The following is a 23948-nucleotide window of genomic DNA, read 5'->3' as shown; positions in this document are numbered from 1 at the left end:
AGTGTCCATATCCGATAATCTTTAACAATAATTTTCAAGCAATTTCTCCTGAAAACTGACATAATTGCATTGATAAAAGTGCCCCAATATATTTTGTAAACCTACAAAAAGAAACCGGATTCTGAGCAAAAAATCAAAGAAAAAAAATGTCTTACTTTGAGCCAAGTTTATCTGCATTATCTGCCGGTGGAAGAGGACGAGTGTAGGAGAACGGGAACCATCCTTTCCTATAAAATAAGAAACATACTGAATTTTGTCTTTTACACACAGAGCAGACACAAGGCTTGATAATCAACCAGTTTAAGGAAGGTTCATCTTCTTCCAGCAGACTTCGGTTTATTTTGGCCATATCTACTGTATATGTATGGAGGCCAATTGATGCTGGTGTGATTTGGGGAAAAGTCTGTCTGCGTTGGTCACTTCAAGACAATCTCACTCTTGCATGCAGATTTCTGTGTCCTCCACTAGAGGGCAGTAATGTGTTATTTACATTGCAGCAGCAAATGGGCAATTCTGTATCAGCAAATGAGCGATATAAGCGAACGGAAAGAACACGTGTATATAACAGGGAATGAGACCCCCCCATATGATCACGGAAAGAACACGTGTATATAACAGGGAATGAGACCCCCCCATATGATCACGGAAAGAACACGTGTATATAACAGGGAATGAGACCCCCCATATGATCACGGAAAGAGCACGTGTATATAACAGGGAATGAGACCCCCCCATATGATCACGGAAAGAGCACGTGTATATAACAGGGAATGAGACCCCCCCATATGATCACGGAAAGAACACGTGTATATAACAGGGAATGAGACCCCCCCATATGATCACGGAAAGAACACGTGTATATAACAGGGAATGAGACCCCCCATATGATCACGCCAGAAATATACACAAAGGCATATTTATGTATAGGATACATGGAGGATGATGTAGTGTCAAACCAATGGGGAAATGTAATACAGGAGATATGTAAGGGAGATTTATTTGTTGAGGTAAAATGATACAATCCTAATTATCTTAAAACACTGGAATAAACAAACAGACTCCAAAAATATATATAACCTTACAGGGGCTAGGCTATGGCTACCAAGCGACTTTGGCAGCGACCCAGGTCACACAGCCAAAGTACCGTACCATGGAATTAATGGTGCTATATAAATAATAATAGTAATAATAATTATACTGCATTTCACTGCAGAGTTTCAGTGGAAATTATAAATATTCATGTTTTTTAGCAAAACACAAAACTTCAGGTCTGAAACAAATCTTTCCTGCTGAATCTATTTCTATGATACTCACATTTTGGTGGATTCATTCTCTCCGTAGTGCCAGCCATCTCTGGCCTCTGGAACCAACAAAAGGATAATGTCACCTTCCTGGAAGTTAAGCAAAGTACTGTTCTCGCCCGCCGTGTGAGAAAAGACAGCCTGGACTCTGCGTCGTTCCACTCGGGGAGGCAACACAGACAGAGGACTGATTCGAGGTAGAGTCTTATTTTCAACTACATGGGAAAATAAAGAAGATTCTTTCAAATTCAATTCCATTGGTGAAATTTTCCACAACACTGAAATCACAACACCAAGAAGGAAAAGTTATAGGATTCAAGTAATCACTGTCACACTCACGCCCTGACTGGTGGTCATGAGCTCAGAGGGTTAGTGGCCCCACTGTGCCATGGACCAGACTACCCTGGAAGGGGTGTGACTAGGACAGCTGCCTTGGTTTTCACTGGAGCCTCTGATGGTGAGGTCAGGCTTGTGCGGCAGGCAGCTGCCAGGTGCCATTCCAGGGTGGTGTCTAGCTGTGGCTGCTGATCCCACTTGGAAGACAGGAACACTAGGACAGCTGCGAGTGACAGGCAGATGAGCACTGCTGAAACTTGGACGAATAGGCAAACAGGCACGGCTGAGACACAGGGCAAGCAGGCACGGCAGAGACACAGGGCTGGAAGGAACGGCAGAGACACAGGGCTAGCAGGAAAGGCAGAGACACAGGGCTGGTAGGAACGGCAGAGACACAGGGCTAGCAGGAACGGCAGAGACACAGGGCTGGCAGGAACGGCAGAGACACTGGGCAAGCAGGAACGGCAGAGACACTGGGCTGGCAGGAACGACACAGACACTGGACTGGTAGGAACGGCAGAGACACTGGGCTGGCAGGAACGGCAGAGGCACTGGGCTGGCAGGAACGGCAGAGACACTGGGCTGGCAGGAACGGCAGGTTGGTGTGGTGTATGAAGGAACAGGTAGGGACCTGCTCACACAGGAGGTGAAGGTACGGATATGAAGTATGAAGGAACAGGTTGGTTCCTGTTCACATAGGAAGAGAACCACAAGGCTACAGATAGGAGTGGTAGAGCAGCAAGAAATGGTGCAGCAACAGAAGCTAAGCAAAGCGGAACCGCAAGGAATGCTGAGAGGAGCTGCAGCAAGAGATTCCTGCAGCAACAGGAGTGGAGGTGAACTGAAAGAAGCAGAACCGCAGGAGTGTGGAGCAGGGGTAAAGCAGCAAGAGAGCACAGGCAAAGTCACAAGGGTACAGAGCAGGCAGAGCTGCAAGAGTGCGGAGCCTAGGCAAAGAGAGAAAACACAAGGAAAGACACAGCAGGGAAAGAAGCCACAGACAAGGAGACAGGGAGAAAGAGATAGGAAAGAGAAGGAGATCCAGCTCAACGAAATAGTGAAAAATCCAAATTAAAACCAAGGTCCAGGTAATTTTTTTGTATGCTGATGTTTTGTCCTTTCACTATATTTTAAGTGAAATAAATTATGGATTTTTCACTATTTCGTTGAGCTGGATCTCCTTCTCTTTCCTGTTCGCCCACGCCCTGACACAGCGGTTCCGTGCTCCGAGCTCTTGGGAATGTCGGTATGGTGAGCTGGATTTTGTTTTTTCCTAGAAAGAGATAGGACAAAGTTCAGACAAATCAATGGACTAAGACAAAGCACAAGAACAAAGAGACAAGGACCAGGATATACTGCCTCCTGGAGGGCAGACAGACAAAAACAAGGCAAAGCAAGGACACAGACACTGAGACCAGGATATACAGCCTCCTGGAGGGCAGACCAACAAGAACAAGGCAAAGCTAAGAGTAGAGCCTCCAGAGAAAGAGGAACACAGAGCAAGGCCTGGCAGCTCAGAAGCAAAACACTAACTGAGTAAACACATTGCACAGGCCCAGTCCACAGGGTGGAGCTGCCCTAAATACTGGAGGCCTCTTGGTAACTGGTCAGGAACAGATTAGACAGGTGCGCCCTGATTCCATAAGAACCAGAGAGTTCTGGAGCTGCCCCCCTATACACACGGCTAGTAAGCATGCAGAGAGCAGAGGCACAGAATATGGAGCTGGCAACAGACTGAACACAACATGACATGGAGCAGTGAGTAAGATGGTGTGTGAGGGATGGGAGGCCATGTAGTGATGCCAGCAGAGTTGTTATAGTACCCCCCTTTTACGGCCCCTCTTCTTCAAGCCCGCCAGAATTACTTGTAGAAGATGTATAGGAGCACATATAGTCAGAGCCATCACAACATTCCTCAGGTAGCATGAGGTAGGTATGACATTAGAGATCATAGGTTGCCCAGTCTCTTTGAGTCTAGCAAGATCAGCTTCCCACACTGACGATACAAGGCCCAGGACTTCTTTCATCTGGTTGACAGAAAGCAGGGACTTGGAAGCTTCTGTTTTGACCTCAACATTATCTGATTCTTTGGAAACTGAAGACACCTTCACTGGATCCAACTTAAGCCCTCCATCACAAGAAAATTGAGCCTCCTCCTTCAGACTGGTGGAAAGCAGAGATGAGCACACTTCTGTCTTGGGATCTTGATCCAATGGCCACATGGAAGCTGGAGGCAAACGTACAGGAAACATCTTCAGCCTGGTACCCTGAGAAAACTAAGCCTCCTCTTCTGGATTAGAGGATGAGTAAGTCTCTGTCTTGGTATTTTCACCAGGTAGCCAGTTGTAAGCAGAAGGCATATATTTAGGAAGCACATTTAGCCTGTTACTCTGAAAAAAGTGGACCACCTCTTCCTCTGCATTGGGAAAAAACGGAGATCCATAGGTCTCAGTTCCTACCTCTTCATCCACCTGCCACATGGAACCCGAAAGCATTTTTACTGGAAGCATCTTCTGCCCATGGTCCAGAGGAAAACTTTCAAGTGACAGGGATGTTCCTGGGAACTGGTCACTGGTATTGTCGCTGGAGGTGTGCGGAGAGGGCTCAACTGCTTCCTTATCTTCAGTGGTGTCAGCACACCATGACTTAACCAGCAGATCAGGTGGAGAAGTTGACATCACTGTAGACTGACCTTGCATTATAGGAACTAAAGACCTCTGGAGACTAGGTACTTCAAAATGCAGCACCATGCTGGGTCTTCAGACCGAACTGGGCAGTAAGAGTACCCGGCTCAGAATGACCGATGGGCAAACTGGTCAGCAAGTGGAAAACAAATTTCTTTGAATATAATGCTCCGATTTTGAGCTGTAGTAGTCCCTTTGACACTGGACTGTTCATAAGTAGGGCTCGGCATTCTCCAAACACCTTCACAGGATTCTGGAGTTGTGGAACAGTAACCACTCATAAACTCCGTCTGGTTTGCAGCTTGAATATATTTGCAGAGCCGAAACTCCCACAAGGCACCGGAACAGACATAGACTTTAGTGGAAGGGAGTTATTCTTACCAAAGGCAGTTTCTCCTACTGGCCCAAGGTTCTGGAGCTTTAGATCCCTTGGACAGAGACCGTCCAGGTGTTCCTCACGACCGCAACAATATAGTAAGCCCTTCTTATGGCTGGTCTTAGACTGGTACTTTGCCAGTCCACTCTTGACAGTCTTTTGGGGATCTATTTGAGTATCTGCTTTTTCAAGGAGAGGAACGGGAGGATTTTGGACGGTTGTGGTCTGACGTGGCAGTTTCCTCACTGGTTTCGCCCGTGTGGAGCATCTGTCGGATCTGGAAAGGGAAGACTTAGTAGGCGTAGCTGGACAAGGTACATCAAAGGCTTTAAGGAAGGCCACCAGGAAAGCCTCAAAGTCTGAGATGATGGGATCCCCTGCTTCACAAAGGGGAGTGATCCATATTAGAGCATCTTCAGCCAGGTGGGACATCATGTATCCCACCTTGACCCAGTCAGAGGGGAAACAGGCTGCATTCCCCTGGATGTAGTGCAGGCAGTGCTCCAGGAACCCTTGACACTCTTTAGGATTTCCATAGAACCTAGGCCGCTCAGCTGGGTTGCGCTGCTCCTCCTCATAGGCCAGAAGTTGCTTGTAGAGAGCATTTGAAATTATGATTGGGCCCGAGGTCTCCTCAATTTGAACTACACAGAGCGGAACAAATTCTTCGGGTTGCTCGTATGGGTAAAGAAAGAGTTTATCATGCTCTGCAAGTGGTCGACATGGGATACAAACTGTCAGGCTCATGCTCTGACTGGTGGGCGTGAGCTCGGAGGGTTAGTGACCCCACTGTGCCACGGACCAGACTACCCTGGAAGGGGCGTGACTAGGACAGCTGCCTTGGTTTTTGCCGGAGCCTCTGATGGTGAGGTCAGGCTTGTGCAGCAGGCAGCTGCCAGGTGCTACTCCAGGGTGGTGTCTGGCTATGGCTGCTGATCCCACTTGGAAGACAGGAACACTAGGACAGGTGCAAGCGGCAGGCAGATGAGCACTGCTGAAACATGGATGAGTTGGCAAGCAGGCACGGCTGAGACACAGGGCAAGCAGGCATGACAGAGACACAGGGCTGGCAGGAACCGCAGAGACACAAGGCTGGCAGGAACGGCAGAGACACAGGGCTGGCAGGAAAAGCAGAGACACAGGGCTGTCAGGAAGGGCAGAGACACTGGGCTGGCAGGAACGGCAGAGACACTGGGCTGGCAGGAACAGCAGAGACACTGGGCTGGCAGGAACAGCAGAGACACTTGGCTGGCAGGAATGGCAGAGAAGCTGGGCTGGCAGGAACGGCAGAGACACTAGGCTGGCAGGAATGGCAGAGACACTGGGCTGGCAGGAATGGCAGGTTGGTGTGGTGTATAAAGGAACAGGTATGGACCTGTTCACACAAGAGGTGCAGGTAAGAAAATAAGCAGGAAGGAATGGAGTATGAAGGAACAGGTTGGGACCTGTTCACACAGGAGATGCAGGTATGGAATAAAGCAGGAAGGAATGAAATGTGAAGGAACAGGTTGGGACCTGTTCACACAGGAAGAGAACCGCAATGCTGAGGATAGCAGTGGTAGAGCAGAAAGAGATGGTACAACAACAGAAGCTAAGCAAAGCGGAACCGCAAGGAATGCGGAGAGGAGGTGAAGCAAGAGGTTTCTGCAGCAGCAAAAGCTAAGCAGAGCGGAACCGCAAAGAATGCGGAGAAGAGCTGCAGCAAGAGGTTTCTGCAGCAGCAAAAGCTAAGCAGAGCGGAACCACAAGGAATGCGGAGAGGAGCTGCAGCAAGAGATTCCTGCAGCAGCAGGAGTGGAGCTGAACTGAACGGAGCAGAACCGCAGGAGTGTGGAGCAGAGGTAAAGCTGCAAGAGAGCACAGGCAAAGTCACAAGGGTACAGAGCAGGCAGAGCCACAAGACTGCGGAGCTTAAGCAAAGAGAGAGGACACAAGGAAAGACACAGCAGGGAAAGAAGCCACAGACAAGGAGACATGGAGACAGAGATAGGACAAAGTTCAGACAATGCAATGGAACGTGACAAGACACAAGAACAAAGAAACAAGGACAAGGACAAAGAGTAGAGCCTCCAGAGAAGGAGGAACACAGAGCAAGGCCTGGCAGCTCAGAAGCAAAACACTAACTGAGTAAACACATTGCACAGGCCCAGTCCACAGGGTGGAGCTGCCCTAAATACTGGAGGCCTCTTGGTAATTGGTCAGAACAGATTAGACAAGTGCGCCCTGATTCCATAAGAACCAGAGAGTTCTGGCACCGCCCCCCTATACACACTGCTAGGAAGCATGCAGAGAGCAGAGGCACAGAATATGGAGCTGGCAACAGACTGAACACAACATGACATGGAGCAGTGAGTAAGATGGTGTGTGAGGGATGGGAGGCCATGAGTTGTTACAATCATAGAATGGATTGGCATGTTAATGATATGTAAATGTCGAAAAAAGGGGAAAGAAAAGTTTTCAAACAACTAGATACAGGCATTTAAATACAGTACCTTGGCAGCTATCAATGACATTAGTAATGGCTGTTTAAGGTATGTTCTGCCACGCTACATGCATTGGGTGCACAAATCATCCAGATCCGCTGCTGGCAGCTTCCTTTGCCAGTTCCTACCAATGAAGTCTCAGATGTAATCTATGGGAGACAAGTCTGAAGATGCTGCAGGCCATGGCCGCACTGTTAGTCAATGCATTCTGCTCATGGTAGAATAAGCAATACATGGCTTGGTGTTGTCATGTTGAAAACTGGCTCCTGGGACACTAGGAAAAATGGCCATACCACTGGTTCCGCTATTGACCCATTCTATATTACAAGTAAAGCTAGACATCACTTACCAAGCCTAAAGCATCAAACATTGTCACCACATACCATCAAGTCATTTGCATGATTTTGGACTACCATTGTGGAACAAGATAGTTGGAATCAAGGTCTATCCTCTAAAGCGATGAGGCTTAATTTTGTTTTGGATGCAATGATAGCGTATTGGACGGGAGACCGAGTGCACAATGCCGTGAAGAGGCCTTCATCAGGGAATATCACCCCCCGTGATTATGGCATAGGGAAGCATAATACACTGTAGCTGCACCCCATTAGTCTTTATTTCAGATACACTAAGGCTTGGTACTCATTGATTTGGTCATGGAGCCCATTGTACAACCATTTCTCGAAAATGTCCAGGGAGACGTCTTTAACAAAACTAGTCAAAACGTTGCTCATATTGCTGTGAGCAGCCTGCACTACCTAAACATACTGCTGTGGCCTTCAGCGTCATTGCTCAGAATTGGAAAAGGCAACAGCAGGTCTTGATAATTTCCATGCTCAAGTGCATTCAGCGTGGGAGAATATTTCTCGAACAACCATTAATAATCTCACTGATATCAAGTTGTTTTGCAAATTGTTTTGCCATTTGTTCATTTGCAGATCACTAATATGTCAATTAATCCTGTGAATTCCATAATTGCAAGCCTTTTCCTACTTGGTGTTTAAATTTTAATGTTGAGGAATGTATTTTACTATGAAAAATGAACTGCTCCTTATGCTAGAGAAAAATTAAAGGGGTTGTCCAGAAATAGAAAAAAATAAATAAATAAAAGACATTTCATTTAAAAAAAATTACATTCCTAGATACCATTAATTAGCAAATTACAATCGTTTGGGCTCAGTAGTTAATCGCTATATAATTAAAATGGCTGCAGTCAAGTTATACTGACAGAAACCTGTCGTAGAATGATTACAGGACAGTTGCCTGTGAGCATGTGCAATAGAAAGCTCCTCTGATATAATCTGGAGATTAAACCCATGCCATGCACTGTCAAGCTGTTTCCAGCTTACAACTGCCACTCAGCATTCAGAATGGCAGAGTGGACAGCAGTGTGAGCAGCCTCTTCTTACCTCAGCACCTTTAGTATCTCCACTATTAGATCAAATAGACAGGATAGACAGCTGTGTGAGCAGCCTCTTCTTACCTCAGCACCTCTTTTATCTCTAGTTTTAGATTAGATAGACAGGGTGGGTAGCAGTGTGAGCAGCCTCTTCTTACCTCAGCATCTCTGGTATCTCCGCTATTAAATCAGATAGACATGGTGGACAGCAGTGTAAGCAGCCTCTTCTTACCTCAGTGCCTCTGTTATGTCTAGTATTAGATCAGATAGGCAGGGTGGACGGCAGTGTGAGCAGAGCAGCCTATTCTTACCTCAGCATCTCCGGTATATCCAGCATTAGATCAGACAGACAGAGTGGATAGCAGTGTGATAAGCCTCTTCTTACCTCAGCACCTTTAGTATCTCCAGTATCAGATCAGATAGACACAGTGGACAACAGAGTGAGCAGCCTCTTCTTACCTCAGCACCTCTTTTATGTCTAGTTTTAGATTAGATAGACAGGGTGGGTAGCAGTATGAGCAGTCTCTTCTTACCTCAGCATCTCTGGTATATCCAGCATTAGATCAGATAGACAGGATGGACAGTAGTGTGAGCATCCTCTTCTTACCTCAGCACCCCTGGTATCCCCAGTATTAGATCATATGGACAGGGTGAACAGCAGTGTGAGAAGTCTATTCTTACCTCAGCACCCCTGCTATTTCCAGTATTAGATAAGTAACACAGGGTCAACAGCAGTGTGAGCAGCCTTTTCTTACCTCTGTTATCTCTAGTATTAGATTAGATAGACAGGGTGGACAGCAGTGTGAGCAGTCTTTTCTTACCTCAGCACCCCTGGTATCTCCAGTATTAGATCAGATAGACAGATTGGACAGCAGTGTGAGCAGCCTCTTCTTACCCGAGCACCCCTGGTATTTCCCTGTATTAGAATATCCATGTGGAGCACTAGGGAAGGAGTTTTCTATTGCACATACTAAAAGGCACTTGTCCTGACATTCTTACATGATTTTATTAGTGTAATCAAGTGGTGGTCATTGTAATTCTATAGTGGTTACCTACCTAGACAAAACTACAGTGGGGAAAAAAGTATTTAGTCAGCCACCAATTGTGCAAGTTCTCCCACTTAAAAAGATGAGAGAGGCCTGTAATTGACATCATAGGTAGACCGCAACTATGAGAGTCAAAATGAGAAATCAAATCCAGAAAATCACCTTGTCTGATTTGGCAAGATTTATATTGCAAATTATGGTGGAAAATAAGTATTTGGTCATGAACAAAAGTTCATCTGAATATTTTGTGAAGAAGAAGGCGGGAAGGCAGGGATGGTTTTTTACTGATTCTGGATTCCTGATCACTCTACACACAGCACTAAACAAGCGTAGAGTATATAGTTATAGGAAATGTTAACAACACGTCCTCCTCTTTACCCAGTGACCATTTGAGCATCGTGGATAGTGAGGGAGCAGGAGCTGCTGTGTCCTAGGAGGCTTATATCATCCCCAGTTACAGCAAAAATCAGGTAACAAAACAAGTATTTAAATGTTGGAATTCCCCCGCAAAAGTTCTTTATGATGAATCAGAGGCACAAAATGTGAAATCAATGAAAAATAAATTAAAAAAATACATAAATGAATTTAAAAAAATAAACAGATGACAATCAAAACCACCATTACTAAATCCACTACCATTAAAAAAAAGTTTCCAATGTCTAAAAATAATTGTTACAGAAATGCAAACAAAAAAGTGAAAAACAAACACATACAAACACATATTTCTTTCAATTTCCCATTGATATCACCTAATATTGGAAAAAAAAATAAAAGAAGAGAGTTTGAAAATAACAATAAAAAATTATTCCCCATGGGTCATAAAAAAAGAAAGCTACAAAAATTACTTGAATATCCAAACGAGAAAAGTTTTTACATTTCTTTAAACCACATGTATGAAATAAAAAACATAATCTTGGTCGAGAAAATGGCCCGGTCTTGACTTGTTAAGAAAATATTAGTGCTCACCTAACGTTGCCAATCTGTTCTCGGAGGCCGGCTTGCGTGGTATTGGTAAAGTACATGAATATAATTCATTGGCTTTGGGAGTTGGAGGTGTCACTGACGTCGGTGTTGCCGGATGTGGTGGAACCACTTGATTGAGTGATATTGAATCTAAATGAACAGGGTTTCCAATGTCCCGTGGTCCTTTAGTTCGATGACTCTCTCCATTAGGTAAGGGAAGGACCTCTTGCACAGACATCCGCTATAAATGCAACATCACAATTATTATCAATGGTAAAGTCACTATCAATATTTTATGTATTTGCCTTATCATGACAATTGTCATCCAACACTTAACATAAACAATTCCTCCTGATGGGACCCGTAGAAGCGCGGCAGCGCGAAACGGCCGTCGTCCTTTCTGTCCACATTCTCCCTGTTGTCACCTGCACATGTTCTAAATAAAGGATGGGTGTTTTTCCGGACCGGTGAGTGCACTTCTGTTATTTCTTAATTTTGGACTCGTTTCCTTACGATAGTTTCCTTTATAATGGTATTAACAAAGGTTAATTTTTATTGGGTGAGGAATTGTTTGTTGGACATTTATTATATTCTCCATATTATCTGTTAGTCTATAAGATCATTTCTATCCCTTTTCTTTATATCACGCCTTTTGAATTTTTGTGCTTTTTTTCCCCTTACACTTCTTCATAAGAGTCGTAATTTTTTAATTTTTTTTCCATCAACCTGTCGAGACGAGGGTTCGTTTTTAATGTGATGAGTGATGCAGATTCGAATGACGCCAATTACTTTACAATCCACATGGGGTAAAATGGTGAAAAAAAATGCAATTTCCCATTGATATGTTGAGTTTTGATGTGCAATAAAACTTCCTGGAGACATGTCATTGCGATTATCTCAATACATAACTTATATGTGTTTTTTAGTGCTTAAATAAATCCAGAACTTTTGAAAAATTGTTTTTTGTTGCCATTTTCGGAGTCCCATAATTTTTTGATTCCTCCATTGTGGGAGTTGTATGAGAGCTTGTTTTTTTGTGTGATGAGCTGTTGGTTATATTTATTTTGGGGTATGCTATATATGTTGCTTTGATCGCTTTTTGGGGGGGATTTTTAGAGTGAATCGAAATGACCAGAAAATGTCAATTCTGATGTTCCAATTTTTTTTCTTTACACTTGTTTACGTATAGCTTAATAATTAAGTTTACATTTGTGTAGACTGGAGTTCTACGGACATGCAAATACCAAATATATTTATTCTTTTACTTTTTTATTTCTTTATTTTCGATTTGGAAAATGCAGAGTGATTCAACCCCGTATATTTTTTATTATTAAAAACATCATTTTATTTTAATTTTCAGTTATTTTCTTTGTGTCCCTACGGAACTAGAACGTTTCATGGTTAAAAAATATATACCGCAATACTTGAGTACATCAGGAGGCCCCTGGTTGTGATGACACCCATGGGCACCCCACGATCGCGTCACTCCGCTGGCACTGCATCACATAGATTGAAATCAGCATTTAAGTGGTTAAACAGCGGCATTTGGAGCTAGCTCCGATCACTGCTGTTAGAAGCAGGTTAGCCGTGGCACTGATGTCACTGGTTTGGCGCCAGCACCGCAGGTCAGCATAAGATTTTTTTATTTTACGCTGGAGAAAATTGTAATTGAGAATGCATTGTCCAAGTAGTACACAACCCCTTTAAATAATTGGCCGCCGAAAGACAAATGTTGAAACATTTTAGTAAAACCAGTAAATCCATGGCAAATACTGAAAAAAAGAAAAAAATATATCCATCGCAATGAGACATTTTGCAATGGAAGGTGACAACTCGTGGCCAAATTAGTTCAATGGATCGCCATCTTCTGGGTTGGCCCAAGATGAAATTTAATTCCAACATTGTAGTTTTGGTTCAAAACTAGAAGCAGCCTTATTATCTATATTCACAGCAACACCAGTGCATCAACAGGGCAAATATAAACCCAGCCTCTAACTATACATTACAATGTCCCTCACTAATACAGGCTCTGAGCCTCTAGCCGGAGACCTCAAACATAGCAGTGCCCAAACCATTCCTCATGGTGATGAAGGCTCCTACAGGCTTTGACACTGCCTGTGCCTCGGACTGGATGCTTAGTCTAAGGCTAGGGTCACAAGACCGATTTTCTCTCATCCGAGAAAACTGGTCCAATTGGCAGAGTTTGATCAGAGTGGGGTCCGATTTTCTTGGATGTGGAGAAGAGAAAAAGAAATTCTCCAACTTCTTCATTCAGTCTGTTCGTGAAAATCAGATGTCATCTGAGTGCGGTTCAATGTTTTTCACGGACCCATGGACATGAGTGAGATCCGATAATAGGAGGCAAATTGTGCATGCTTCGATTTTTTTCTTCAGACCACTCAGTCAGAGGAAAAAAATTGGTTGTATGCACAGCCTCATTTCATAACTTCCGGACGAGCGCTATCTATCAAAATGAAAGACAGTAATCATAATATATGGTCTACTGGATGAGCCCTCAATAAACTTATTTAAAGTGACATCTCAGACCTAACCCACACCCTGAACAGGCCCGGATGGAGTGGAATATTTGGTTTTCTTCCACTACAGGAAAACAGTTTCCCCTAATTCAAACCACCACTAATTCGCTGCCCCCCAAAATACAAACAATATAATAAAAGCCCTGACAGCATCCACTTGTCCTGAGAGCATAAGTATCTGGCGTAGAGCTACGTGCCTCCTTCCTATTAATAAGACCACATTTATTTGAATAGCATTTGCCTTTACGTCTATTAATTAGATTTCAAGGTCTTCCAGAGGTCAGATAATCCACAGCTATGCAGAATGCAATTTGGAAGACACTTACATGATTCATGGACAGTCCTCCCCCGAGAAGGGGTGCGAGTTCAGGAGGAACATCCAGGGGTTTTGTGCTTGGCACTGGATCTGAGATGACCGGCTCAGTAGAAGCATTAGCTGTTTGTTTCACAAGCATCAGGGCACGTTCAGGAAGTTTAGTGGGTTGAGTACATGACTGCTGCCAGGATGGGAGCTTGGCACTTAACAACTCCTTCACCTTTTAAAATATCATGAAAATGAGAAAAATCCCAAGAGTCAGCATTATTCAATGGAAGGAAAATAACAAGTTAAGTATCTCCAAGACTTCTTCTGTGTAGGCCTCCTACTACCTCCTTACACCAACCAACTGGACTCATCCCACCTACTAAACTTACAAAATACCCAACTTTTGAAAAAGCTTAAGACCTATGCAAACTCTCCTGCATGGACAGTGTTCGAGCTCATAGACTTTCTATTGAGTCCATACACTACTCTGAATGGTTTTCTAGGAGTTGGCCTGGATAAGAAGGTGGTCTTCACAAAGTGTTAATTTTACAGAAAGATTTCACTATTTATCCTCAGAGATTTTTTGCTCAGACGTTTATGACATGTCTATAGGATATTCTATAAATCTGCGATAGGGTCCCACAACTACCTCATAAACAGGGCCCCGTATCACCAACCTCCCTACCATGAAAAAGCCAATACGTATCCAATTAATTAAGAAGCAACTCTATCAAGAAAAGGCTTCAAACAGTGGTATCATTCCCCATTGGGGTGGCTGCCAATGCCAGATACTGGCAGCTATGGAAGACCCTCAGGAAAAGTGAGTACAGTGGAGTTCGATATTTTTTTTACCAAACTACAGCAAGGGATGAACATTGTCTGAAAGTGGACAATTCCTTTAAGTTAAATGTATGTGTAAAGGTTGTCCTTTTGACATACACTTGGACAGTAAGAGTTAATAATGAGAAAAGTAGTCTGTATGCATAGAAGAAAACATGGCATAAGGAATTATGAAGGTTTTTCTGTATAAAGTTGCATATATATCGGAGACATCCTTCAATGTCACATTTTGAAGGTAAACACTGAAAAGTAAGGCAGTGATCCTGGCCTTGACTGGTTTGATATTTGTTTTTGCTACATTGGTGAGAGCAGATATCTTTTTCATGCACTGGTTCTGTACCTTGCTGTGGTAGCTACTGAAGTGCTTAGATACAGCACATTGACGGTCCACCAGGAAAGAGTATCTTCTCCGTTCTTCAGTGAGGGCCGCTTTATAACCTTCTGCCACAAACTTGTCCAGCTCACACTGTTTGGTGCTCATGATCTCCACGTACTGCAAAACATTTATGCAAAGTATTTATATGATCAGTTTATTATGCAGTAAACCATTCGGAGTAATGTCCATAGCACAACCCGCTTATGGCGAACAAAGAACTTTTGCTTTGGTCTCGGCACACAATTTATAAAGGTATAATTGTAGCAAAAAAGACTTGGAATGCACATCCAAAAATCAGACAGTATGAAACTGACTGCTCATCACGGCGAACCTTTTAGTGGAAGACGTACCCTTGAAGGTGCAACAATCACTGCCCCCGCGACACCATGCCCAAGAGACTTAGGCGCCCCACCAGCGCTCATCTGCAAAGCCCCCATGGCTTTAGAACATGTGACTCCAAAAGCGCAGCACCACAGCAACAATGGCCGCCACACAGAAAAATCAAGTGAATAAATTAAAAAACCTCACCTTCCACGTGTTCTTAGTTAAAAAGCTGAGTGCAAAATAGGTGGACCCCCTATTGTAGTCTCCTGTTAGTTTGCTGTTGCTGTGGTGTGGAGTGGCATCAACTGGAGCCGTGGGGGCTTTTCCCTGCTGTGTGGGTTGCGGGGCATCTAGGTCGGTCCCCCTATTGGTGCGTTGTCATTGTGATCACCATATGGGGCTGAGCCTCACAAGTTAAGGATCCACGAAGAAGTTTCCCATGACATGGCAGTGACTTCATACATTTTGTTCAAAATGTTAACTAAATACCTCGTCTTCAGTTTTGGTCGGTCTAAGAGATAAAGTTTCTCCTTTTGGAGAGCACCAAGTTGGCATGAGGAGATAGGCCATGCGATGCACCCATAGGAAAAAAGCCTTTTGGAGGACTGGAACTCTAGGGCCACCTATTGGAAGCAGCAATCCTAAAATTCAATTTCGCCCCTTTACAGAGTCTTAGCACTTGAAGGTGGCCCCTATATCCTTGCATGTAAAAGAAAAACATCAATAATCATTCTCGGCAGCACAGTGCTGTAAAATATGATGTAATCATCATAATCATCGTATTATACAGCACTTTGCAGCCGAGCATGATTATATTATGATACATTAAAAGGATAAAAACTTAGATGGGAGGAGAGCTTCTTCATTGCTGAAATCACACAGTTTTGCTGCAATTTTTCATGGCATTTTTTAGATAAGAAGCACCACAACTAGATGTTACTGTCAACATTGTAACAATATTTTCACACAGAATGTTTAAAATGCTAGAAAAAAAGCAACTACAAAATGTAACAAAATAAAAAAAAACACATAAAAAAATACTTGAAACCAAAACACCGTGTAAAATGGATGAACTAAGGTGCCCTTAAGATTTTTTTTTTTTAAGTGATCAACACAAGGGTCATTCAATTTATACAGATTTTTAAATTTAGGAACAAGTAGCTCAAAATAATTATCTGAAATATTAATTCTAGTACCCCATTTAATACCATATACAGGTCCTTCTCAAAAAATTAGCATATAGTGTTAAATTTCATTATTTACCATAATGTAATGATTACAATTAAACTTTCATATATTATAGATTCATTATCCACCAACTGAAATTTGTCAGGTCTTTTATTGTTTTAATACTGATGATTTTGGCATACAACTCCTGATAACCCAAAAAACCTGTCTCAATAAATTAGCATATTTCACCCATCCAATCAAATAAAAGTGTTTTTTAATAACAAACAAAAAAACCATCAAATAATAATGTTCAGTTATGCACTCAATACTTGGTCGGGAATCCTTTGGCAGAAATGACTGCTTCAATGCGGCGTGGCATGGAGGCAATCAGCCTGTGACACTGCTGAGATGTTATGGAGGCCCAGGATGCTTCAATAGCGGCCTTAAGCTCATCCAGAGTGTTGGGTCTTGCGTCTCTCAACTTTCTCTTCACAATATCCCACAGATTCTCTATGGGGTTCAGGTCAGGAGAGTTGGCAGGCCAATTGAGCACAGTAATACCATGGTCAGTAAACCATTTACCAGTGGTTTTGGCACTGTGAGCAGGTGCCAGGTCGTGCTGAAAAATGAAATCTTCATCTCCATAAAGCATTTCAGCCGATGGAAGCATGAAGTGCTCCAAAATCTCCTGATAGCTAGCTGCATTGACCCTGCCCTTGATGAAACACAGTGGACCAACACCAGCAGCTGACATGGCACCCCACACCATCACTGACTGTGGGTACTTGACACTGGACTTCAGGCATTTTGGCATTTCCTTCTCCCCAGTCTTCCTCCAGACTCTGGCACCTTGATTTCCAAATGACATGCAAAATTTGCTTTCATCAGAAAAAAGTACTTGGGACCACTTAGCAACAGTCCAGTGCTGCTTCTCTGTAGCTCAAAAGTGGCTTTACCTGGGGAATGCGGCACCTGTAGCCCATTTCCTGTACACGCCTGTGCACGGTGGCTCTGGATGTTTCCACACCAGACTCAGTCCACTGCTTCCTCAGGTTCCCCAAGGTCTGGAATCGGTCCTTCTCCACAATCTTCCTCAGGGTCCGGTCTCCTCTTCTCGTTGTACAGCGTTTTCTGCCACATTGTTTCCTTCCAACAGACTTACCATTGAGGTGCCTTGATACAGCACTCTGGGAACAGCCTATTTGTTGAGAAATTTCTTTCTGGGTCTTACCCTCTTGCTTGAGGGTGTCAATGATGGCCTTCTTGACATCTGTCAGGTCGCTAGTCTTACCCATGATGGGGGTTTTGAGTAATGAACCAGGCAGGGAGTTTATAAAAGCCTCAGGTATCTTTTGCATGTGTTTAGAGTTAATTAGTTGATTCAGAAGATTAGGGTAATAGGTCGTTTAGAGAACCTTTTCTTGATATGCTAATTTATTGAGACAGGTTTTTTGGGTTATCAGGAGTTGTATGCCAAAATCATCAGTATTAAAACAATAAAAGACCTGACAAATTTCAGTTGGTGGATAATGAATCTATAATATATGAAAGTTTAATTGTAATCATTACATTATGGTAAATAATGAAATTTAACACTATATGCTAATTTTTTGAGAAGGACCTGTATATTGTACATTCCATAGATGCTAGACGCGGATAAAAAGTAGATAAAAAAGCATAAAAAAAAGGAAAGGAATAGTTTTCTTAATTTCAAATGGTGAACAGTGTCGTTGATGGAATTTTAGGCTTTACATCATTTATCTCCAAAAACAAAATTCGCCAGTCACTGATAAGGATGTCAAAGTGTCAGCATGGGAGACAAACCACAGATTGTTTAGCTTCCATAGTGATAACATTCTTGACAATGGCTTATTAACCAGAACCCCTGACTAAGCTAATACTTAAGCATCTGGTGGGCTGCTATCTGGTAGCCCTCATCACAATTTGTCACAGCCATTTTGAACTTTACGAAATATTTCAGAAGATGATAAGAGGCCTTGCTGAGTCAGAAGATGTCTTTAAGGCCTCCAGTAGACTGGAGCAGGATCGAATACAGCATTCCCCAGCATGAGGGACAATTTGACAGAGAAAGGGTTACAATGAGGTCTGTGGCCTCCTGATCTGTGATTCAATAAACAGGATGGCACCAAATCATTAAGCTGGGGTAGAGGTGGGGGCATCCTTACATTCTTTTTAAGAAACAGTAACTATTCATTGCCCCCTTGCTCTTCTCTGCCTCCAGCACCAGTCTCATCTTCCCTCCCCAGTTCACTTCCCCCTCAGACCGCTCTTCTACAAAACCCGGCCTCAAGTAGGCAAGCCATGATCCAAAAGTAATGGTTCCCATGACGACTCTGTTTACAAAGGGGAGGCAGAGATAATGGCCAGGCCTTTCTAAATCACTGGAGCCAAATGTTGTTCCTCCCTACAGCCCCCTTACACAGCTGACATGCTAATGAAAAATGAATGAAGAGTGAGGCAAAAAGAACTAGGCACACACAAAATCAAAGGCCTGAGCCGGATAATATGTGTTGACGATACCACTAGGTTCAATTATCCTCCATTTCTTCATGCATTCCAGCTGAGACCTGGGCCAAGGATAAATAGTATCTTTGAATTCTCTTCGTTTTAGTCAATATTTCGGTCATGGCTTATAAAATCCCTTTCTTATAAGAAGAAATAATTGACACAGAGGATGATGATGTTATCAGCTGACTAAACCTTTTGAGATTCTCGAGACCCCCATAGACTTTAGATTGTTCAACCGGTTGGTCATCTGGTAGCAATTTCACCCAGTTCTCCATAAGAGAGACGCCGTCCTCAATTGGATGTTGTGGATCCTTATCTTCCATGACATCATTTGTTGGGTTAGAATCCGAGGCTCCATGCGCATTAGACTTTCGGTTGTACTCGTCAATATGGGTCTGACAAGAGCTCCTGGGATCTCCGTGAAAGAGCCACTTCCAGACATTTCTGATGGTTGCTTATCTTGCAGAAGACAAAAGGATAGGCAGTAATTTCCTGGCTCCATCTTTTTTGAAGATAGGGACAACATTTGCCTTTCTCCAATCTTCTGGGACTTCTCTGTTCTCCAGGATTTTTTTACGTTTCTGGCTAGTGGTTCTACCCTAGGATATAATTCATCCCGACCAGGAGATTTAAATTCATTTAAATTAAACAGCATTATATTCTTCTTTCGATAAGCCCCCTTCTTTCCATTTAATATACACTTCTTTTTTTTACTTTTTCTTTTTAACAAGTGTTTAAAATCTGTGGTCATCCACACTGGTCTCTTTAAATGCTTCCAATTCTTCCTTCTTTTCAGGATTGTTACCGATTGTGCTGTGAAAATTTCATTTAGCAAAATCTATGTCCCATCCTTCTTGGACATTTCTGTGCTTTAGAACATCCAGCCATTGGACCTTTCCTACCCTCTTTCCGAGTCCATTAAAATCTGCCTTTCTGTAGTCCAACCTTAAAGTCTGAGTCGTCGCTGGTCTTCCTCCTCAAGGATAGCATGATCGCTGCTTCCTAAATTCCCTGCCACCTTTACTTCCTCAACTATTTCCCCACTGTTGGTAAGAATTAGGTCCAAGATGGTAGATCCTCTTATTGTCTCTTCTACCTGGTATGTTCACCGGCAGCGGACACAGACAGAAAAGAACCCCTGTGAAAGAACAATCCAAAAGCTCATCATGATGCTCTGGAAATGACCCCCTTACCTCTTTGGCCCCCGTGTGGCTACACAGGTTGCACCAATACTTTTCCACCCCTGATGTCCACCATAAACCAATCAAGTTGTCATGAAGCTTTTCTAAAATCGTGAATCTTACTTGTACTGTAACCTCAAGTGTTAGGAATGAATCACTAATAACTAATGCAAGAGTCCAGGAAACTTGGGTGAGAACTTTTACGGGGACCTCTACTGGTGGCCATAGTGATAGTCACAACACCCTTCCCAGAAGCAGATTAGACTTGAATATGTATTCAGATCACAACACATCACAGTGCACAGGATCCTGTACGAGGGGTGACCCGGAGGTCAGTGTTCAGCTGCACAGTTCCGCATCCAAAATGTTGATGATAAACATGCAATGCCCGAGCCCAGAATGCGTATCACTAAATGGATCGTTAAAGCTGTCAGTGATTCCATAGGAACTGGACTCAATAAGAGCATGCATGACGACAAGACAAATCAACATAAGCTGATGGAAACCATAGCTGCAACATCCCCCTTCACTTCTGTCTACTACAGATGATCTCACATGGCGGCTATGTTGTCAGGTCGCAGAGCTCCAAGTGATAATTATATATACATGATAGATACAATTACAGATTTATTCTACACATCCAAACCAGCTAAAGTTCACAGAAAACTTCCACCTCCATGTTACAGTCTTTACCACCCTTTATTTCTGAAGATCTGTTCCAGATACTACAATCTCTACAGATGTCAACCAGATCGTATTCTCTTTTCCAAGAAAGATATCTACAACTGTTCATCCCAAGAATTCTTGTCATCTACAATCCCAAAAATACAATGAAGACTGACACTTTCAAGAACGGTAGTAAAAAAAAATGCGGCATCAAATGGGGAAGAATGCGTAGCAACATTTAATTTAGGGTCTGTAGAAAACCTGGTGATAACCTTCTACTGCATGCTTAAGGGAAGAGATGGTTGTATTGCTCGGACGAGCCCTCCCAACCCGAGTGTGACAGCATGTCTTTCTATGCAACTGTCCCTCTCTGGTCGGGAGAGCCAACGGTCAGTCCGAGCATTGCGTTTCGTTCCTCGTCCGAGTTTTATAGTCATCGGACTCTTTCCTAAAGGAAAGATATAATAAGAAAATGACCTTTGGGTTCATTCAGGTTTTTGTGTTGAATGTATTTTTGTATTTTTTTTTTTCATTTCCCCCCCAAAAATAAAAAAATAAATCTCCCACTTTCCCCACTGACCTTTGGAGCTTTTTTAGTCTCTAACTTCCTGTTGTTACAAGAAACAACACATGTACATTAACCTCGATGGTCAGACCCTGACCCCACGGGAAGAGGAGCCTTGTCCACTTTTACATTGTCTATTCTGAATGTGTTATCAGCTGTGTATAGCGGGGTTATCAGTTATAGAAATCCTGGCTCTGATGATAAAGAAACTGATAAAAACTCCTCCTGGAAGGACAGGAAGAATGAGTCAAAAATAGCCCCAGTGGCCAATGTCAATATTGAAAGATTATTATTATTATTATTATTATTATTAATAATGATTGTGATATGAAAAAAGTGCAATTTTTTTGTAATAGTACAAGCAATACATAAATCTTAAAGCTAGGTCATCAATGATAAAAGTAGTGAACAACCTCTTTAAGTTCGGAAAATTTTACTTTTGAACCTAATTCATATCTCAAATTAGGCTATACATTGAGTTGCCAAATTTTCCTATCAAATAGACATAATCGCATTATCTGCCCTCATATGGTGCTATCATATGGCCTTTCATTTACTTTCCAGAGTAGGACTCCTCGGTAATGTGGTATCCGATAGTAAATCCAGGGGAAATCATTTTGAGTCCTTAGGGTTAGGGTTAGGGTTAACCCTATGGATACCACTCCACACATAACATGGATCTGTAATCTATTGGAATGTATGATGGTTTATGTGAGAAACTTTTTAAGTTTTATACCATATGTTCAGTATATTTCCCCCCAAAAAACAGTGTGCCAACTGCTCGGTGACAAACATGGTTGATCACGTTTCAGCCTTGGCCATTCAGACTTTCCATTTTGCTGCTGTACTATTCTCCTCCTCATATGCTCAGCATAGATATATATTTCCGCTTAAGAAAACTTTATAGGAAGCATAGACTATGACAACAATACTATTTTGGGGAAGGAAAGAGGAAGCTGTGTATATTCAGTTCACATTGTTACTGTCCTGTAGGATGGAGTAACTGCCAGGTTCCTGCACTTCACCATTTCCTGCGCTGATGTGATGTCATTGCTCTTGTTCCTTTTTAAAAGGAATTTGGGAAAGCAAAACCCCATTGTTCTCCATTCTATATGCACATTTCCTGAGAATAAACAGTACACAGGACTGCAATAATCATAAAACAAGAATAATAGTGTATGATAAAATACATACATAGACTAACAGAATACAGAGTCCGCAGATAGTACAGTATGTTGTGCAAGTCTGTAGAGAGTTATACACATAAGCTTTGGTGGGGAATACAGCATTCTCGTAGGACTAACCTTCTGACCTACTGGGATAATCCTACAAATAACAATGTATTACAGCTTCTCCTTTAAAGCCTGTATCTGGTCACCAGAAGGCCACAAGAGAATAATAGGAATCATAGAATCACAGAATCCTAGAATGTTAGAGTTGGAAGAGACCTCCATCATCATCGTGTCCCATCCCCTGCTCAATGCAGGATTCACTCAACCATCTCAGACAGATCTCTGTCCAGCCTCTGTTTGAAGACTTCCACTGATGGAGAACTCATCACCTCTCGTGACCGCCTGTTCCACTCACTGTAAAAATGATTTTTCTAATATCTAATCTGTATCATCTCCCATTCAGTTTCATTGCATTCCTTCTCATATTTCCATGTGTAAATGACAATAATGATGATCCCTGTACACTGTGACAGCCCTTATCAATTAAGTCTCCTTTCAGTATTCTCTTTTGCGAGCTAAACATTCCTAAATGCTCTAACTGTTGCCCGTAGGACATACTTAGCAGTCCGCTCACCATCCTGGTTGCTCTTCTCTGAACTTGCTCCAGTTTTTCAATGTCTTTTTAAAAATGTGGTGCCCAGAACTGGACACAGCATTCCAGATGAGGCCTGACCAAGGAGGAGAAGAGGGGGATAATTACTTCATGTGCGTACTTGCCACACAGATTTGGTGCGTACTTGCCACACAGATTTGGCGCTTACTTGCCACACAGATTAGGTGCGTACTTGCCACACTGATTTGGTGCGTATTTGCCACACAGATTTGGTGCGTACTTGCCACACAGATTTGGTGCGTACTTGCCACACAGATTAGGTGTGTACTTGCCACACAGATTTGGTGCGTACTTGCCACACAGATTAGGTGAGTACTTGCCACACAGATTTGGTGCGTACTTACCACACAGATTTGGTGCGTACTTGCCACACAGATTTGGTGCGTACTTGCCACACAGATTTGGTGCGTACTTGCCACACAGATTTGGTGCGTACTTGCCACACAGATTTTGTGCGTACTTGCCACACAGATTTGGTGCGTACTTGCCACACAGATTTGGTGCGTACTTGCCACACAGATTTGGTGCGTACTTGCCACACAGATTTGGTGCGTACTTGCCACACAGATTTGGTGCGTACTTGCCACACAGATTTGGTGCGTACTTGCCACACAGATTAGGTGCGTACTTGCCACACAGATTTGGTGCGTACTTGCCACACAGATTTGGTGCGTACTTGCCACACAGATTTGGTGCGTACTTGCCACACAGATTTGGTGCGTACTTGCCACACAGATTTGGTGCGTACTTGCCACACAGATTAGGTGCGTACTTGCCACACAGATTTGGTGCGTACTTGCCACACAGATTAGGTGCGTACTTGCCACACAGATTAGGTGCGTACTTGCCACACAGATTTGGTGCGTACTTGCCACACAGATTAGGTGCGTACTTGCCACACAGATTAGGTGCGTACTTGCCACACAGATTTGGTGCGTACTTGCCACACAGATTTGGTGCGTACTTGTCACACAGATTTGGTGCGTACTTGCCACACAGATTTGGTGCGTACTTGCCACACAGATT

At 43.1% G+C, this 23948-nt stretch overlaps 1 protein-coding gene across 2 annotated transcripts in view; it reads right to left on the bottom strand.

The window, feature by feature from the left end:
* Window positions 1-23948, bottom strand: part of LOC138651723 (BAR/IMD domain-containing adapter protein 2-like) — a 95172-nt gene that overhangs the window by 10103 nt on the left and 61121 nt on the right. For both annotated transcript variants that reach the window (XM_069742145.1, XM_069742146.1), the window contains 5 exons: window positions 14607-14759; window positions 13449-13658; window positions 10589-10826; window positions 1315-1516; window positions 156-227 (listed from right to left, as the gene is read on the bottom strand). In XM_069742145.1, coding sequence (XP_069598246.1) covers window positions 156-227; window positions 1315-1516; window positions 10589-10826; window positions 13449-13658; window positions 14607-14759 — 875 coding nt within the window. The remainder of the gene's footprint in view (window positions 1-155; window positions 228-1314; window positions 1517-10588; window positions 10827-13448; window positions 13659-14606; window positions 14760-23948) is intronic.

Source organism: Ranitomeya imitator, chromosome 10 (assembly GCF_032444005.1).
Source record: "Ranitomeya imitator isolate aRanImi1 chromosome 10, aRanImi1.pri, whole genome shotgun sequence".
In the NCBI taxonomy this organism is placed as follows: domain Eukaryota; kingdom Metazoa; phylum Chordata; class Amphibia; order Anura; family Dendrobatidae; genus Ranitomeya; species Ranitomeya imitator.
This window is presented reverse-complemented; position numbering and strand designations above follow the sequence as displayed.